This window comes from Notolepis coatsorum, assembly GCF_963971535.1.
Source record: "Notolepis coatsorum genome assembly, chromosome: 11".
In the NCBI taxonomy this organism is placed as follows: domain Eukaryota; kingdom Metazoa; phylum Chordata; class Actinopteri; order Aulopiformes; family Paralepididae; genus Notolepis; species Notolepis coatsorum.
In genome coordinates, this window is record NC_140175.1 from 43,939,577 (window position 1) to 43,953,473 (window position 13,897).

The 13,897-nt window shown below is 42.3% G+C and overlaps 1 protein-coding gene across 6 annotated transcripts in view; it reads right to left on the reverse strand.

Annotated features, from left to right (window-relative positions):
• LOC311236357 (5-hydroxytryptamine receptor 4) overlaps positions 1-13,897 on the reverse strand; it is a 282,697-nt gene that overhangs the window by 157,854 nt on the left and 110,946 nt on the right. For all 6 annotated transcript variants that reach the window (XR_014620207.1, XR_014620208.1, XM_084324008.1 and 3 more), the window contains exon 5: positions 6,157-6,310. Coding sequence is in view for 4 of the 6 variants with exons in the window: in XM_084324008.1 (XP_084180134.1) it covers positions 6,157-6,310 (154 nt within the window). In the remaining 2 variants the exon portion in view is untranslated. The remainder of the gene's footprint in view (positions 1-6,156; positions 6,311-13,897) is intronic.

Consider the following 13,897-nt stretch of genomic DNA (forward strand, 5'->3'; position numbering starts at 1 on the left):
CACAGTCTTATAGGAGTCAAGTATGTCCTGTGAATATAGTTAAGATTGATTTGTTGATGATCCGGGTTCCTTGATGTAAGTCGGACATTTGCCCAGGCTCCTTGCCAATCAAAGTCATTTTCCAGGTCTGGTATATCCCTCCTCCAGACAGAGTCAAGTTGGAGGGTTTCATACGAGGACGTTAGTAATTGATGATAAAATTCTGAAACAAAACCTCTCGATGTCTCTCTTGCGTAGAAGAATTTGTGGTATCTGTGGTGTTCAATTGGTCTGTCTAATGGAACACCGTGAGATTTCAAACAAAGCTCTAACTGTTTGTGAAAAAGCCATGTGGACTTGGTGAGATACATTTTTTTGCGTATTTCTTTATCACTACAAAAACCCTGTTTGTTAAAAACATCCCCTAATGAGTGTATGCCTTGCTCTTCCCATATAGGGAATCTTATAGGTCGTTTTCCAATTAAGAGTGCATTGTTATTGAATAAGGGAGTATGATTGTGCCATTTTTGTGGGTTAGGATTGTTTTTTTGTGATTCACGCCATATCCGGATCGCATGAGTAATTATGGGGCCAAATTTTCGTTCACAGTGCTTGATTGGTAGTTTAGTGTATGCTATGTCCTTCAGTCTATGTGGGGCTACTATGTTTTCTTCTATTTTTCTCCAGGATGCTAATGCTTGGGAGTCAAACCATGTTGTCAATGGACTTAATGTGTACGCCTTAAAATATAGGAAAAAATCTGGAAATGCCATGCCACCATCTGCTTTATTTCTCTGTGCGGTGGATCTTTTTATACGTGGTGGTTTGTTATTCCAAATAAATTTGTATGTGGAGGAGTGTAATCTTTTCCAGTAACCCTCTGGAGGGGGTAACGGTAGCATTGAACTGAAGAAGTTGATTTTAGGTAGTACATCCATCTTAACTATTGATATCCGTGCTTGTACTGTGTTTTTAAGTTTTGCCCATCTATCAAGGTCGTCTTTGATTTTGTTTTGGATTTTTGTGTAGTTGTGCTTCACAGTTTGTCTTATGGTAGGGAATATTTCCACTCCCAAGCATCTGAAATGTTTTACCATCGGTATCTGTCCTGGGAGGGTTGTGTCTTTTTTTGCAGGGGTGTTAAGTGGAAGGAAAGCCGACTTCGGCCAATTTATCTTAAATCCCGATAAATCACCAAAGTCCTCAATCAACTTGAGCAGATGAGGCAATGTGGTGTTGGGGTTTTGCATGAACAATATTACATCGTCCGCATATAAACAAATTTTTTGTTGTGTGCCCTTGATTACGATTGGTTCTATGGATTGGGATTGTCTTATATATTGTGCTAAAGGCTCTAATGATAGATTGAACAGTCCGGGACTAAGAGGACAACCCTGTCTGGCAGAGCGTGATACCGGAAATATTTGGGAGATGATTGTGCCTGTTGTAATCATGGCCGATGGGTCTTTGTATAATACTTTAATCATATCGATGAATCCTTTTCCTAACCCCATCCTTTCTAGCACTGCCCACAGATACGACCATTCCAGCCTGTCAAAGGCCTTCATAGCATCCAGGGACAGCATCGCCTTAGGTATGGTGTCCTCCTTGTCGGCATCAAGTACGTGCAGTATTCGTCTTATGTTCTCAGTGATCAGGCGGCCTCCTATGAAGCCAGTTTGGTCCGGGTGAACTAAAGACGTCATATGCTTTTGTAATCTGATGGCTAATACCTTAGAGTACAGTTTGATATCTGTTCCGAGGAGGCTTAAAGGTCTATAACTACCGCACTCGTTGGGGTCTTTGTCTTTTTTAAGGAGGACTGTTATGAGTGCAATATTGTCATTCTTATGGAAGTTCCCCTCCTTGACTGAGTATAAGATCATATTTAGTAATAAGGGGCCAATTATGTCCCAACAAGAAAGGTACATTTCTGATGGGAAACCGTCTCTTCCAGGAGCCTTACCACTTTTCATTGCGGTTATGGCCTTCTTGAGTTCCTCTAGTGTGATCGGTGTTTCTAACTGTTTAGCGTCATCCTCTGAAAGTTTAGGGAGAATAATTTGATTAAGAAATGTGTCCATTTTGTTTTGATCGAAGGTCATTTCTGATTTATATAAGTCGGAGTAGAATACTTTGAATGTATCGTTTATTTTTACAGGATCTGTTACAAGTACTTGTTGTGCTCTAATGGTAGTTATATCTGCAAATGTTGCATTAATTCTTAATCGCATGGCTAATAGGTGGCTGGGTTTGGAACCATGGGAGTACTGCTGTTGTCTTGTGCTGCGTATTTGTATTTCCGATTGTTGTCTGTATATGGCATTGATCTCTATTTTTAGTACGTTAACTTGATTTTCTAGTCGAGTTGAGTTGTTGTATTTCAGAAAATTAAATAACGTTGAGTAAAGCGTTTCCAGCTCAGCCAGTTTTGTGCATTGATTCTTGCGCATTTTGGAGGAAAAGCTATCCGTGAAGTCTTTGATCATTCCCTTTACCGACATCCATATTATTCTGGGGTCTTGCACCGAGTTTGCATTCTCCCGTTGGAATACTATAAGAGCTTCTTTGAGTTGTGTAATGAATTCCTTGTTATTAAGCAGCAACGAGTTAAATCGCCATCTTGGGGCTCGGGAGGATAGTATACCAAATGTACCTTTAAGGAGTAAATAACAGTGATCTGATAGTGCGTTGGGTATCATTTCCACTTCATAATTATCAAATAGTCTCTGTGATGCAAAGACATAATCTATTCTGGATAGTGTATTATGTCTCGCAGATCGACAAGAGTACTTTCGGGTCGTGGGATTAAGTAACCGCCATAAGTCAATTACACCTGTAATCTTCGACCAATCCTTTAATGCCTTCGATGAATTCTTTTGTTCGCTGGAAAAGGCGAGGTAAGATTTGTCCATCCTTGGGTTCCAGATGGCATTAAAATCCGCTCCTATTATAAATGAGTAATCGGGAATGTCTAACATTGCATTGGTTAGTGTAGTGAAGAAATCCTCTTCGTACAAATTTGGGGCGTATACCGCTATCAACGCTATTTTCCTGTTCTTATGTTCAATCTTAGCTATAGTTATCCGACCTTCTACATCAGACCATACTCCCTTTAATACAATATTCAACTTACGTTTAACGACTATTGCTACACCCCGAGTTCTCGTACCAATAGAGGAGTGACTGATATTATGGTATATGTTGTCCGCTAATTTATCTATGTCTTTCCCTAGAATGTGCGTTTCGCTTAGCAGAGCAATGTCCACATGTTCTTTTTTCATCAGTGTGAGCACGCTTTTGCGTTTGAGTTGGTTATTTATTCCCCCGGTGTTCCATATCATTATATTCAAACTAGCCATAGTCTATACATGTTGCATTGTAATTTTTGGTAATGCTTCTAGAGTGCGAGGCAATAATAGATATACATCCCACTAGTGAGGTCCCGTTGAGAGCCGAGCTTAAAAACATACATATATACAAATAAAAATCCCCTACCCTTCCCTCCCACCGAGAGTCGTACAGGATTGTGTTCCATGAACACAACCTTTGCGTATGACTCCCTCCCTTGCACCACCGGATATCCCAGAATGATCCAATTATCCTTAACATTCCTATGTATACCATAGGATCTAACACTCTAAATTCTACCATAAGTAGAATGTCGACTGTGGCTTGGCCACTTTCCCGTAAAAAATAAATAAATAAAAATTTAAATGAGATAAAACTAAAAATAAAGACCAAAAATAAGCTTCAATTGTCATGCCCTAATCACTTACATTTTATATGAACTTGTGTAATTTATAGTAACCCATGAATAATATGAAGGTATTGAACTGAAGAGAGAGCCTCAATAAATCAGAGAGAGCGGATGAAAGAGAAAAAAACAAGTAAAAGGAAGAGAACATTAACTTAGATCTTAAAAGAGCATTGCTATGCTTAAACATCTAAAGTATAAATTGGAGAAGTAGTGGAATTATTTCCCATTAATAAAAAACAGTTTTTAAATACGTATATGCAAATCCAATCAATATTCTTGATCACTATATTGATCATACACAGAATGCACATGATCATTCTGATATTCTTTTGGATACCGGTAGGCTATACTCTTTCTTTATGTTGGCGCTTGTAAACATGTAAATGTCATATCTAATTTCCAATAACTGGGACACCGTGACTATGAGTCAAACAGAATGTGATCGCTGGGACTCGCCGATATTAGCCATGATTCTTCAGCATATAAATACCCACTATTGCATGTAAATACCTACTGTACTAAAGCTGTGGAACACAAATTGGCTAAGACCTGTTTTAAGTACTAGAACCTTTCACTGTTCGTAAACGATAATGATGTTTGTTGGCAAAACTCTTGCCTCCGAAACCAAACCATGCTCACTTCTTTTGGGGAGAGACTCCAGGGCACTGATCCAGGAACAGTCTGAATGAAACCAATGCGACGTCCAACAACCTGTGCATCCAACAGCACTTTCATGTCATATCACGTGATATACTGCCAAAATATTGTGATATGATATTTGGGGCATATCGCACTCCCAAGGTTGATGAAAAAAGGGCCTATACTCTCCTTCTGACAACCCTTCTATAGCTGTGCCACATGAAACTCGTTGCCAGTCGCAATGTCGCACAACGTTGCGACAATTTATAGCAATTTCATCTCTGTGTCCAGTACAGAAAATCTGGTTGCATGCTAGTCTAGATTAGCACAAGAACTGCAAGCGGACACATTCCAACACCAAAGCAAAGTGTTAGGTGTTAATGCATTGGAAAAGCTTGAGTGCCGTATGTAGGCTCTATTTCTTTGTCGAAGGCATAGAGATATGAGAGATGAGTTTACGACTGGTTTAGGTGTCGTTTAGGTGGGTAATTCAGCATGAAGAATTACACAATCCCAGAGTCGGCACAGAGAGGAGATAATCTGTTCATGTGTAACGGTGGTCACTAGGTACCCTAATTGCTCCCGATGAGCAGGTTGGCACCTTGCATGGTTGCCTCCACTGTCGGTGTGTGAATGTGTGAGTGAATGGGTAATATAAAATAAAATGTATTATTATTATATGTGAGTAACAAATTGTAAAGCGCTTTGGATAAAAGCGCTATATAAAAAAGCAGCCATTTACCATTTACCATAGCAGGCACTTCACACTCTACACCTGTTCTCAGACAGCCTTGAACCTCAAACCCACTCACCAGCACCACGTGACCGTATGTTAAATACCATGGTCTTATCCATTTTGCCACCTGAGAAGGAACCAATTCAGGTGACGAAGTAGAGGTTATTTAACTTAGGAGTGAGTTTACACCAAGGGGCTACCATCGTAAGGTTTCAACCTCGTTACGCATCCATAAATGTATCCACAGCAGTTATGACTTTATCAGGTAATTTCCTGGTTTGAAGCAAATAGTCAAGTTAGACCGCGCTCTCAAGTTCTGACACTGGGTGCTGTAATCTAGCCATATCACTGAAGAAGGACATAGTTCCGAAACATGTCTGTTTCCAATTCAGGCTGCCATTAAAACTATTGAACCTGAGAGTGCTGGTCCGGCTATCCTGCTTCTGTTATATTCTGGTTTTAAGCAAGGAATCTATAAAAGAAGGAAGGGTCATTACTGTGTAGCATGTGAACGCACTGAACGCACATTGGTGCCAAGTTTCAGTTTGGCCGACATTGAGTTGAATGGGATCAGACATCTCCTAATTTATGACCATTCATTTAAACAAGTTATTACCTATATTTAGAATAAAAAAGATTTAACACAGACTTCACTAGAACTGGCACCAATGTCCAAGCAGAGCATAGCACGCTGGTATTCGGACGTAATGACCCTTCCTTCTTTTATTCTTCACTAAAGCTTCAAGAGCTCCAGGTTTATTCACACAGCTGAGCTGAATGCTTGGCTGGTGGCAGATTGAGCTGGTCTCACACAAAAGTGTTAGTCACCACTTTGTGAGCAATGTATTCTCATCAACATTATGCCACGAGCATTAATTTGTAGCTGCTCTGGGACTTTGCAGTTAAGTTAACGTTATGGTTAGGGTTAGGCTAAGGTTAGGGTTAAGCTATGGTTAGGGTTAAGTTATGGTTAAGATTAGGGATAGGGTTAAGTTAAGGTTAGGTTTAGGTTAAGGTTATAGTAATTATGTTGGAGACTCACTATATCCTCGATGCCAATGGCGTTCCAGCTTTGCATGATGGGTAGGAAGGAGATGAACGTGGGGATCAGCCAGCATGCTCCCAACATGGCCGCCACTCTGATTGGGGTCATCTTGTGTCTGTAGACCAGAGGCTGGCAGCAGATGGCATAGTACCTGGGATAACACACACACGCTCGTTAACAAATGTGTGTGCACACGCACGCACCACGCACACACACACACACACACACACACACACACACACACACACACACACACACACACACACACACACACACACACACACACACACACACATAGTGTGATCAATGACATTAACATTTCTACTCTAGCTGGAGAGATTTTTAACAGTAGATGCACAAGACGTAGTGAAGGTAACATGACATAAGCCATTTGGTGGATGTTTTCATTCAAAGTAACTTACAGAACGATGCCTGTCCCCAGAGTGAGTGGAACACATAACCCTGGCAGAGATAGTGTTACCAAAGTCTTCACCACCATCTTGATAATGGGAACTAACAAGAAAAGACCTGACCCCTATCTCTTTGAATGGGGAGTGTCTAAGAATCTGTCACACTGTACAAATGATCGTTTTTCGTTCATATTGAAGTCGCTGGTACATCACTAACACAGAATGGTTCATTTGGTCATAAATAACTATTTTGTGAATGAGATCTTTTCTCCATTTAGAACAGCTTCTATGAATGCACCATACAGTGGTTTCTGCTTAGTGGAGTCCAATAGTTAGTGGAGTCCAACTCACTGAAATTTCCAAACATTTGGCAGAGATAGTGATTCACTTAAGCCTTATTAAGCCCGATCAGCCCAATACCGGGCAGAGATTGATTTCACGTCATAAATAGATCAATACAGTACATATTAATGAATGTAGCCAAGAGTAAAGACCCTAACCCTATCAAAACAGCAGTCAAAGTGTATATTTTCATCACTATGTTTGTTTACCAATGATTTTATGTGTTTTTAATTAGCAAAATATTTGTTTATAAAAATCTTGGCGCATTGCATCGGAAACCGGATGATTTAGATGTGAGGAAATGACGCCGTCATGAAATCGTTATAGTCCTAAGAAAGAGGAGATCCAGGGCTTTCGGAATGTCATAAAACTACACTACCCAGCTCACACCAGCCGCTGTCAAAGCTGCTGAAAATATTCTATGCAAAAGATATTGACGTTATTTTCGTGATTATATCTCACGGGGTCGAACAAACCTGAACGTTATTGTCATAAAATACAACGTATATTGTTTTTTTTACCTTTCTGTGAACATCTACAAAAAAACTGTTGCAATCTGGTAATAAAAATGGTGAAGCTATGGACATTATCTCTTTTAGACCAAGACATGCCGCCGGCGGAGCACAGTTACTAGTGTCATTCAAATCAGCGCCACACCTTCAGTTTTCGTCCGATTGACACCATTTCAATGGCTCCCGAAAGCTGAACGCTTTTACGGAAGTGACAGGGACGGCTGCCTGGGATTGGTCGGAAGGTCACTGTTGTCATTTGGGGAGAGAGCAGAGGGAGAGCAGTCGAGAGACCAGAATTCTCCGGGCGGACAGAGCGTGGACAGAGTGTGCAGCGTATATTTTGAGACCAGCGTGTAAGTACTGATTTCAATCAATTATAGTTAGTTGTTGTATATATGATAGTGTTAGTTTAGTTTCTTAGATATTTTGTAGTGTTTGTGACATGTTTTTGCCGTGATTTACCTATTCATTCGCCATTTTTAGCTCCACGAGGCGAGCGAGAGCGAACAGCGGGACGTTGCGTCACACACTGCCGGAGCTCATGAGCGTGGGCACACGGCGTGTCACAGGCACACGCCCATGACGGAAGTTTCCAGAGTGTGACCGCGCACACACGCCGAAAGCTGGCATGAGACTCCAGGACGTAGATGAGATACCTCAGACAGTGGTACCTCGAGGAAGAGAACGGTTCAAGATAAAGAGTCTGTCACCTGTTCTATATTGCCCACAAAATTGTCTAAATCCCATACACTCACATTTTACTAACCCCATGTAAGTAAAGTGGTTGAAAATGCATTTGTTTGTTGAATGGAAAGATTACTCACGTCTGGTCAATGTTAGCATGTTAGCAAAGATGAAAGAAAATTATTATAAATAATTGATATTCTCCTTTGGTTCATTACAATTTACTCAAGCATAGTAACAGACAAAATATGTCTGACACTGTGAATACATTCCCTGAGGTCCATAGATGTCCCTAGATACCAAGAACATGCAAATGGACCTTGTAGAAGTGAGCAATCTTCCATTTACTTGGGTATGTACTTTTAGGGGAATTTTCGAAAAATATGGCTAGGGTTTAATAGGTTAAGAAGACATCTTTAAAAACTCATATTTCACCTCAAGATGCAGAAAATTATAAATAAAATCGAAATAAGTAATTTTTTTAAAGTATTTATAAATTATTTTCTATTTCAGCTCTAGTGTTCTGCGACTCCCCGTTCAAAATGACCACAGAGTTCCTTCTGTCTGCTTTATATTAAGACTGTCTCTAGTATTATATAAGCTACATAATCTTGCCTTGCGAGGCCCCTAACCAAATAATTTACAATTACTATACATTGTCAATTACACAAAGAGCTTTACTGTCCCCAAGGGGAAGCTGTGTTATTGTCGACAGGCCAAATGGCAGTGAATAGGAGTGGAAAAACAAGGCTGTTCTGTGGTTTTACCTGCACCATGACGTCAGCTTTCTAAACTCTAACATATTTGTCATGTCCTGGTTGTCACCAGGCTTGTAATGCTAGCTAACAGCCATAAAAACAGGCTAGGAACGCTAGCCAGTAGCCATGGAGCTTGATGTATAAAGATTCTTAAGCGTAGAAGCACTGGATGGCCAGGTTACATGACCGGAGAACTTCAAACTGTTCTCAGACTGTACTCGTTTTTTTTTTCTTTCTCAAGTTTCTTTAATAGTTGTCATACAGAAGTACAGAATACTTTTATACAAAATGCTTCTTACTGTTACGCTCCAGAGACTGTGCAAGACAAGATAAGTATGAAATAAAATAAATAACATAGTATAGCATGTAAATTAGAAGTAAAAAAAAATGAGGTCACAGTGTTCAGTATAGACATATGTACAATGTTCGATGCAGAATAGGCGTAACTGAGTTACCATATAATATACAATACTGTGTAGTGTACTAATATACAATACTATATAGTGCAAAGCAGAAATAGGATGAGGTGCAATTTAGGTACAATTTACAGTAGGTGTACGAGTTGTAGTGCAAATCCTTTATCAATAAATATAAAGTGTGTTTGTGTGATCTAAAGTGTGGAGAGTGGGTGCTGCAGTGTGTTGTTTGTTTAAGTGAGTGTGTGCGTGTGGGTGTGTGTGCTGTGTGCATTTGATGGTTGTTGCATAGTGTTTATTGTTCGTTTAGCAGCCTGATGGCCTGGGGATAGAAGCTTCTTCTGAGTCTTTCTGTGCTCGCCTTAAGACTCCGGTATCGCTTGCCTGACCGCAGCAGTTCAAAGAGGCAGTTGTTCAGGTGGCTCGAGTCCTTAATAATTCTCTTAGCCTTCCCCTTGCACCGCTTGTTGTAAATGTTCTGGAGGGTGGGAAGCCCCCCTCCAATTGTGCGTTCGGCTGAACGTGTCACTCTTTGTAGTCTGCTATGGTCTTGTGCAGTGCTATTCCCAAACCAGGAGGTGATGTTGCCAGTCAGGATGCTCTCTATTGTGCATGAGTAGAAGTTCCTAAGGATCTTCTGACTGACTTGGAACTTCCTTAGGCGCCTGAGGAAGTAGAGGCGTTGTCGTGCCTTCTTCACAACACTGTCAATGTGTGTGGTCCATGTCAAATCCTCGGATATGTGGGCTCCGAGGTACTTGAAACTGTTCACTCTCTCAACCGGTGCCCCGTCGATGCTGAGGGGGCTGTAGTCCTTGACCCCCGACCTCCTGAAGTCCACAATCATCTCTTTTGTTTTGCTGACGTTCAGGGAGAGGTAGTTCTCCTGACACCACTGTGACAGGTTCTCTACCTCTTCCAGGTAGGCCCTTTCGTCGTTGGCAGAGATCAGGCCCACCACTACTGTATCATCAGCAAATTTGATGATGGTGTTGTTGTTCCGCTGTGCTACGCAGTCATGTGTGTACAGGGAGTAGAGGAGGGGGCTCAGAACACAGCCCTGGGGGGCCCCTATGTTGAGCGTGATGGATGAGGAGGTGCAGTTGCCTGCTCTTACCACCTGGGGTCTGCCCGTCAGGAAGTCCAAGACCCACTGGCAGAGGTCATAGTTCAAGCCCAGGTCCCTGAGCTTGGCTATGAGTTTGGAGGGGACTATGGTATTGAATGCTGAGCTGTAGTCGATGAACAGCATTCTCACATAGTTCCCCTGCCTCTTGTCCAGGTGTGATGCTGCTGTGTGCAGCACATGGGCTATGGCGTCCTCCGTGGACCTGTTGGGGCGATATGCAAATTGCAGAGGGTCCAGGTTGATGGGGAGGGAGGAACAGATGTAGCCCTTCACTAGCTTCTCAAAGCACTTCATGGCTATGGAGGTGAGGGCTACAGGGCGGTAGTCGTTGAGGCAAGCGGGCGTAGATTTTTTGGGTACAGGGATGATGGTGGACTTCTTCAGACAGGTGGGGATGACAGCCTGTTCCAAGGACAGGTTGAAGATGTCAGTGAATACCGGGGCCAGTTGGTCGGCACAGACTTTTAGGACGCGGCCGGGGATGCCGTCCGGTCCTGCTGCCTTCCTGATATTCACTTTTTTAAAGATCCGTCTCACCTCATGCTCTGTTACCCTGAACACTGAGTCTCCATCAGCAGACCCCCCCCCCCCCCCCCCCATTGCCGTGGTTTGTAGGCTGGTGTTTTTATTCACAGCCTCAAACCTCGCATAGAAGGAATTGAGATCATTTGCTAAGGAGATGTCACTGTTCAGTTTGAGGGAGGTGCCTTTGTAATCTGTCATTGTTCTGAGGCCCTGCCACATGCCTCTAGAGTCAGCCTGTTCAAACTGAAGTTCAACTTTATCCCTGTAACGCCGTTTTGCCTCTATTACTGCTCTCCTGACGTTGTATCTTGCCATCTTGTTTTCTTCCATGTTGCCTGTCTCCAGCCCGGTGTTGTATGCTGATGTGCGCACTTTCAGAGCCTCACGGACGGATTTGTCTACCCAGGGCTTTTGATTTGGGTAGATTTTAATTGTGGTGGAGGGGATTGTTTCTTCTACCAGAGTACAGACATAGTCAAGCACCGTTTCAGTGTATTCGTTAATATTGGCTGTGTTATCACGGAATACACTCCAGTCTGTGCATTCAAGTGCAGCTTGGAGTGACTCCTCTGACGTCACGGCCCAACGCTTAACCACCGGCGTTCCTTTGGCAAAAGGAATATGGCGGCGTGATCGGACTTACCGAATGGACTAAGAGCCTGTGACTTATACCCATTCACTCCTATTCTAAGATACTTATATACAGAATATTACTTTATTTACTTTATACAACGCGATTGAAATTTGTCTTTTCGCATATCCCTCCTAGTGAAACACACACACAGTCCTCATATCCCTCCTAGTTAAACACACAGTCCTCATATCCCTCCTAGTTAAACACACAGTCCTCATATCCCTCCTAGTTAAACACACACACAGTCCTCATATCCCTCCTAGTTAAACACACACAGTCCTCATATCCCTCCTAGTTAAACACACACACAGTCCTCATATCCCTCCTAGTTAAACACACACAGTCCTCATATCCCTCCTAGTTAAACACACACAGTCCTCATATCCCTCCTAGTTAAACACACACACAGTCCTCATATCCCTCCTAGTTAAACACACACACAGTCCTCATATCCCTCCTAGTTAAACACACACAGTCCTCATATCCCTCCTAGTTAAACACACACACAGTCCTCATATCCCTCCTAGTTAAACACACACACAGTCCCCCACACATTATATATTTCTTCAGGTGAGGTCAGAGCGCAGGGTTGCCCGAAGTGCAGCACCCCCTGGCGCAGTTTTGGCCGTTCACTGCCTTGCTCAAGGACACATGGGCAGAGATGGTGGGGTACTGTTTACCAGCCATCGTCACTAGAGTATATCCTCCTGGCGGTTTGGGGGATCGAACTAGCAACCTTTCAGTTACAAGTTGACCTGTTTTACCTCAAGACCAGCCTGCCTCCTCAAAGGCACATGCCAACATTATGAGAAATGTGCTTCAGACAAGAAGCCAATTTACAATACCTCCCTCTGAATTCAGTAGAAGGCTATCTGGCTGCAAGGTAACCTAACTTAGCACAAATGAATGGAAGCAGATACGGATTAGCTAGTTGTTAGCTGTTGGCCAAAAACACCTCTCCTGGAGTCAGCTATAGGCTAGCTGATCCGTATCTGCTTCCATTAATTTGTGTTAAGCTAGGCTAGCTTACAGCTGGATAGCTTTCTACTGTCTCTTGTCATCACAAATCATCACATTTTCAGATGACTCAGTTCAGTGAGGGTGAATATTGTGAGAGGAGAATTGGAAGAATGCGCCAATATGAGAATTAGAGACATAGATCATATTAATATAAGTTCACATAGCTAGGAAACAATGCTAAACACTCAAAAAGGCCATTTATAAGATAGTTCCCCTTTAAAAGAAAATAATAATTTAAAACAATGAATAAAGTGTGCATGAAATAATAGGGGAAAGAAAACGTTAGGAACTTGTTACATTCACCCACACAAGGATTCACACCCATGCCCCCCCCTCTCTCTCACACACACACACACACACACACACACACACACACACACACACACACACACTCTCCCAGCTCTCTTTCTCTCTTGCCCCTTCCTCATCTCTCTCACCCCCCCCCTCTCTCTCTCTCACACACACACACACACACACACACACACACACACACACACACACACACACACACACACACACACACACACACACACACACACACACACACACACACACACACACACACACACACACACACACAATTATGTACACATTATCCAGATAGCAGGTAGTACCAGTAATTGTGACACTGTTGTTCAATTACTCAAAGACTGTAACATTTGGATTACTGACCTTTCAAGGTAAACACTGATATTTCTATTATTGTGTGAAGAAAACACACGTAGCAATACCATATACACGCACACGCACACACACACACACACACGCACGCACGCACGCACGCTTGCTTGCTTTTACCAAACGGTTCGTGTTTCCGCATTCCCGTTTTGCGCTCTGATTGGCCACTGACGTTTCTGGTCATGTGACATGTGCGCCCAATCGTGTGACGGCAAGTACTTTGGACGGTTAAGCTTAGGCGCTCTTTCGAAGTTGGTTAAGGCTATAGAGCAGGGGTGGCCAACCAGTCAGAGACTAAGAGCCACAAAAAAATGACTGTGGTACCACAAAGAGCCACACCATATACCAGCGTTTCTCAACCTTTTTTTTCAGTCACGGCACCCTTCATGTGTTTATAGGTCTCACCCTCTGGCCTCTGAAGTTGCTAATGTCTTTTTTATTTGGGCCTCACAGGGTTAAAAGTACCCTGTGAGACCCACGGTTGCAAAATTACAAAATCACTTTTAGCCATTTAAAAAAATGTTTATTTAAAAAATGTTAAAGGGGAACTATTTTACTATTTCTTTCACTATTTGGGCACTTTTACACAATTCCTGTGAGTCTATGGAACACCTAGGTTTTTTTCAAAAA